This window comes from Dunckerocampus dactyliophorus, chromosome 18 (genome assembly GCF_027744805.1).
Source record: "Dunckerocampus dactyliophorus isolate RoL2022-P2 chromosome 18, RoL_Ddac_1.1, whole genome shotgun sequence".
NCBI lineage: Eukaryota > Metazoa > Chordata > Actinopteri > Syngnathiformes > Syngnathidae > Dunckerocampus > Dunckerocampus dactyliophorus.
The window spans coordinates 8,943,934-8,950,189 of NC_072836.1; the positions used below are offsets into that span (position 1 = coordinate 8,943,934).

General features: G+C 40.7%; 1 protein-coding gene across 2 annotated transcripts in view; it reads left to right on the top strand.

The window, feature by feature from the left end:
• The window catches only part of metrnla (meteorin like, glial cell differentiation regulator a), a 28,075-nt gene extending 25,757 nt beyond the window's left edge, over positions 1–2,318 (top strand). Inside the window, exons 3-4 of one of the 2 annotated variants that reach the window (XM_054760188.1) lie at positions 1,420–1,479; positions 1,557–2,318. In XM_054760188.1, coding sequence (XP_054616163.1) covers positions 1,420–1,479; positions 1,557–1,870 — 374 coding nt within the window. In that variant the 3' untranslated portion in view covers positions 1,871–2,318. The remainder of the gene's footprint in view (positions 1–1,419; positions 1,480–1,556) is intronic. The other variant, XM_054760189.1, reaches the window with a different exon arrangement.
• Positions 2,319–6,256: the final 3,938 nt, after the last annotated feature.

A 6,256-nucleotide genomic window follows, 5' to 3' on the forward strand; every position in this document is an offset into this window, starting at 1 on the left:
GGACACTTCATTAGGTACACTTGCACAATCTGTTGAGCTCTAATGCCATAGCTGTATCATAAAGTCAACCTTTTTTCTGACTGCTATAAATGCATGGTCACAGATGACCACGTTGTGTCCCACTGGGTATCTTCCACTGGCTTATGGCGCTGTACATGTATCTGTGTTATTAAAATAAAAAGATCAAGCTCCACTAAGCTCAGTAGTTGTCTTTTGAATGTCATAAGTGAATCAAAATTGAAGAAAACGTGTGACATCTGAAACTGCACTACATCTAACTGAGCTGCGGTAACGTCGTCATTGATTGAGTGTGTAGGTGCTGACTTGACAACCCCACTTGTCCCGGTGTGCCTCCTACTTAGTCAAAGCAATGTTGTTATTGTTATTCAAGCCTCAAAGTCATTCTGCCTGACCACCTGAGTCAACTCATTAACAATTTAACGACTGTATGTGCTCATTTTCTCCTGCTGTAAAACAAAACAGTCTGGTGCTTGAAGGTGAACGTGGAGGTTGTTTTATTTTACTGCCTACAAAATAAGCCAATTACTTGCCCCTTGACTTGCAAAGAAAGCCCCCGTCTAGTCATTGATCTTATTAAAGTGAATGCAAAAGACGCATCAGAGCTGATAGATTTACCGTATTGCATAAGCACAAGATTTGATATGGATTGAAAATGTTTGACATTTGAAATGAACATTTCAATTTCAGACCCTGCAAAAAATCTCAAATAATTTTATAACTTTTTTTAAAAATGAAAATAATATGCCTTAACCAGTTTTTAGACTTAAAATTACATTTGAAATTTAATAAAATGTCATTTTTTGTCATACTATTTCTGTTGCAAAATATATCCTTTATATTTAGTTTACTTTTGTATTTTGTAGCATTATTTCGAGATTAAAAGCTTTTAAAATAAATTTAAAAAATATTACAAATCATATCAAATGTATATTTGTGACAAATTGCTTATAATTTATTTTGTTGCAAATCATAACCTTTTTGTATTAAACTGATTTGAAATAACATTTTATTAAATTATTTAAACTTAATTTTTTGAAATACACCCGATCCATTTGCAGCGACATGATGGAAAATACATTTCTGACAAATTATGGTAGTATTTTTAAATTTTAATTTCTGACAATCTTTCTGTGTTTGTAGCATTATTCTTTTAGGATTCAAAGCTTTTAAAATATTTTTTTAAACTATTTTCTTAATTCATGTCCAATGTATCGTATTTGTGACAGTTTGATTTATTTTTGTTGCAAAACTTTTTCTTTTTTTTTAATGAAAATACACCCGTACCGTTTTCATCGGCCATTTTGTGACTATTTGGGGTTTTTGTTGCAAATATATCCTGTCCAGCACATGTTGGCTATAATTTTATGCTTAGTCACCAACCTTGTTTCTATTTTTTAGCTCCCTGTCAGCCTTGCAGTGATGCTGAGGTTCTTCTAGCAGTGTGCACTAAAGACTTTGGTAAGTAAAGACTTGTGGTGGGTTGCTATGACATGTCGTGTCATTATAGTGTGTAACTGTATTGTGTACATATACAGTGGCGCGAGGCAGCATCAAGCAGGTGGCGCAGGAAGAAGAGTGCTCGTCCGTCAGCGTGGACATCAGCCGCCTTTACAGACAGAAGATCCACGTCTTTGTCTCGGGGGGTCCCAGGGTACGTAGGTGGTCGGGTCACATTAAGATGCCCCTGCAATGCGGGGTCAAGCCCGGGGAGGGTGAGTTCCTCTTCACGGGGACGGTGCGCTTCGGGGAGGCGTGGATGGGCTGTGCCCCGCGATACAAGGACTTTGTGCGCTTGTACAGACAGGCGCTGAGACAGGGGACCAACCCTTGTCACCTGGATACTGACTGAGTGGAGCCCAGCTTGGAAAATAGAACCTCATTGGAGGACGAGGAGGTGGGCATGGGGTCATGTGACTCCATGGTACCCCAGACAGACGGACTGATGATTCTAAATGTAGCAGCCCTCCCTTCTCCGTTTGTGTACAAAATGTGAATGAATGTTGTACATTTTGCAGCACCACATGCTTTCCAAAAAAGCGTGATGTACAGTGTAATAAGTGATTTTTGTTTTTTATTTTTGTTTATAAAAAATGCCTGAATGTGAAAAATGATTGAATTAAAAAAAAAAAGTGCTTTAACAACATTGAGTGAATGAAGAGTCTTTCCTGATCAAATAAATTATTTTCCGATCCCAATGATGTCGCCACGCCTCAGCCAGTCCGCCGCACAGAACTTCCTGCGGTGATTTTTGTATTTTACTTTTAGCGGGGGGTCGTACTTGTGTCAAGGTTAGGGTGAAAGGCGTCATTGTTCCAGAGCTGCAGCGAGCACGCTGCACAGCTACATCCAACAACTTCCTGCTGATAGTTCCATCTCCTGTTTTGGGACATGTGTCTTTCGATAAGTTGGCCCACTTGGACCTCCAACCAATCCCCCCCCCACCTTCCCTGTCATAATTTCAGCTGAATTGAATGCCACTCAGTCGTCCTGGAATAGCAGCACTGGGAAAGGCAAACAGCGTCTCTATGGCAACCACTCCTCATTGGGAACCTTTCACTCTTTGCTGTGACACCAGGAGGAGGAGAAGGAATGGAATTTTTAACCCTCTTCCTTACTTGCGTCTTGCGGGGAGGGGGGAATACAGGCACAACTTTTAAACGATATATATTTTGTTTATTATTTTTGTATTTAATTGTATCAGGCAATCACAGAACACATCTAGACAACCATCTAATTTTTCAGATGCATTTATGTGTGTGCGCGTGCGTGTGTGTGTGTGTGTTGTGTGCGTGGTGCCATCCAGAAGTACTGGAACTGTGAGGCCAATTCCCTCATTTTTGCTGTAGACCAGGAGTGTCCGAAGTGTCGCCCAGGGCCCATTTTCGGTCCACAGCTTGTTTTTGTTGGCTGTCGGCATATTCTAAAAATAAAATTGATCTATTAGACAATGTACTATTTTGCATTGTCACCTATAAAGCCGATCACCGTGTGCCTAGCAGTCCGCAGCTAACTAACTAACTAGCTAGCTTGCTGGCTGGAATTATGCTAGCTCCTCGTCTTCTGACTGCAAATGTGACTTTTTACCACAGTGACATTTTGTTTTTAACACAAACAAGCTATGTGGCTAGTTTAGAGCTCGTTTTTCTCCTACAGGGAAGTGAATATTACGTCCATCGGGTACGTAGTAACTTTTTCAAGTGTCTATTGGTGTCATTGTACTACAGTATATGCCTTGTCCTCCAAACACTTTGTGTCTTGTTTAATGAGCATTACCTGTTGGCCATGGACCTTTTGGCATTGTCTAATGGCGACCCTCGCCTATAGCACTCGGTATCGGCCGATCTGTCTCGTGGATGTTTATCGTAATCGGCAGCATAAAACCCTGATTGCAGCATCCCCATTCCCCATATCTTTCAATACATGCACCCGACTTGTATTACTGCTAGCAACGTCGAGCATTAGTAGCTAATTTCCAACGGTGATGGCCGCCGCTGGGGCTGAACTTGGAGCTCAGCTAAATGTAAGGAGCGCAAATGGAACGGCTCGCGATTAAAGGTTCAGATAACTCCAAACATCTACGCTCCATCACCTGGAATCAGTATTTATCTAAACATGCCAAAAATACTGTTAGGAACAAATGAACCCAATTTCATGGAATAAACACCAGAATTTAAGTTTAAATCCCCCCCCCCCCCCCCCCCCCCCCCCCCCCCCCCTATTGCATTACATTTTTACCTGGAAATACCAGCTTGAATGTTGCTCTCTGGTCTTATATTTTTGATGTCAAACCCAATTGTTTTCAGAGTTCAGTAAAAATAAGAGAAGTGGCCTCACTGTTCCAACACTTTTAGAGGGCACTGCATGCGTGTGTGTGTGTGTGTGTGTGTGTGTGTAGCACGGACTCCTATTAAAATGTGCTACTAACCTTCAGCTTGTGCACGACTAGCTAGCTACAGCTGATACATTCAGTGCAAAAGTGGACTCATTTTATTCTTTTTAAATATATAAAGCTATGATGAGGTGCAGAGCATGTAGCATGATGTGTGTTCCAGAATCGTCCTACTGCTGCGTGTGCGTATTTGTCATTGTGGGTGGCAGTCAGGCACTCTGCTACTATCAGCTTGCTGGTGTGCTGTGTTTGTGTGTGCTGGGGTTAGAGCCACGCGCTTACTGCACGCACACACACACACACACACACACACACACACACACACATGCACGGTAAAAAAAAAAGTACAGAGGGTCTATTCATTCCGGCTAATGAAAGCAGACAGGCTGAGGGAAGCTGCACGTGTGTGCATGTGCGTGCGTGTGTGTGTGTGTGTGTGTAGTCAACACATTCCCAACATTCCAGCACTTCCCGAAGAGGCATAAAATATTAACCCCCCCCCCCCCCAACCCCCAACAGTTTTATGAGTCTGCAGGGGTTCGCCTGCTTTTTCACTTTTGCTTTTTTCCTTTTGCCGCTTTCCTTTTTTCCTTTTGTTTTTTTGTTTTTTCTTATGTCTTTCATTCCTGCAGCCACAAGATAAGCATGGAGTGCACAAAAACGCATACGAGTGTCTGCTTTAGGCCACTCAACACCAATGCGACCCTGTTCAAGGACTTGATAGTATTATTATTATTATTATTATTATTATTATCATCATGGGGCTTCCAAAATACATACTGATTGAATTAATTGAAGTGACCAATGGAGGACGGTCACCATTAGACACAAAGTAGCTCCGCCCCTGCCCACACCAAATCTCGCTTAATTTACATAACACTACAATATTCTGTAAGGCTCATTCATTTGGCAAACTCAGAGGGAGGATATTACACAAAATAGTCCGTTTGCCACGTCCAAAATAAGTTCCACCCTTGCGAAGAAAGAAGAAATTAAGGAAGCTGTTGTAAAAGGGATAAAGGTTAAAACGGATCACAAAGATGTTGAAGTTGTTAGCGTAGATCCCCGCTCCTTGCCGTCTTCCCAATAAGAGTCTTAAATAACCGTAAAATGTATGTTAAATTTATTATTTACCCAATTAAACATTTTCTGCATGTTCAACTAATTAATGGTGTGAAAGTTTATAGTACATTAATAGTAACACACACTAGCATGAGTCTTATTTTGGTCTCTAATGGCTTATTTCCTCTTATTTAGTCTACACTATTGGGTAATACAAGCGTAAAGGTGACTTTAGGGGTGTTATTTCATGTCTAGAGGGCTCTAATATTAGAAATCATATTTAGTTGGAAACAGGTTTTCTATGTGCTATGAAATTATTCCATTTATAAATAAGGAATCCGCCTCCCGGAAATTCACCGTCGGGTCTGGAATCAATTAACTGCAATAAACGAGGGATTACTGTAAATTATACTACTGAGACTGCCTCTGTAACTCGGACTCTGATAAGCGGCAGAAAATGGATGGATAGTACATACGCTCCTGGTATATGCTGTACATTTCTGCCAAGATTTGGGCTTTTAATGGCTGTGGTCTTAAACTTTTGATCAGATGATGAACAGCCTATTTCGCTTTAATGGTTGTGTGCTATAAATTGCGTTCTCAAAAGTTTTTTGTATCATTCCCATTTCTTCTTTTTGCATTTTGAAGCTCCACTTACAGTAGAACCGCCGTAAGATCCAACACTGCAAAATGTAAATTCCTACAATTTTTGGTCTTAAAATTTTGATCAGGTGTGTATTATAATGTATTTGGAGGTATTGCCTTTAAAGTGGGATAATTATAATGAAAAATCCTGAAAAAATTCTAAATTTTGCCATAAAATTGATTCAATTACATTTAAATACTTCTTTTTTTAGTGTTTTGCTTTAAGAAAAATCAATAATACCTTGTTTGGCTCGTACGGCATATCATTGTTTGATTTCACATTCATGTATTGTGTTGTTCAATGACTAGAATGTTTTTTAACATGTATATTAGTTGGCATTACCTTTAACCTTTCCTTTTCTCACATTGTGGTATCACGTGAGCCACAGATAGTTGTAAGGCACCCTTCAGCAAACACGCCAATGTCCTCTAGAAAAGGGGGCCTACAACCACCCCGTCCTTCTCTGCCCCCCACCGCCCAACCTTAATAAGAGAGCACAATTTGGCTGAGAAGTTGTCAAGCAAACACACTGCAAATGGCTTTTTTATATGTCGGCCTTCAGGTCCCCCCCCCCCCACCCCACCCCCCCACCCTCGACCCTTCCCCCAGTAGTCTTCATTTACTGGGATCCAGTTTCC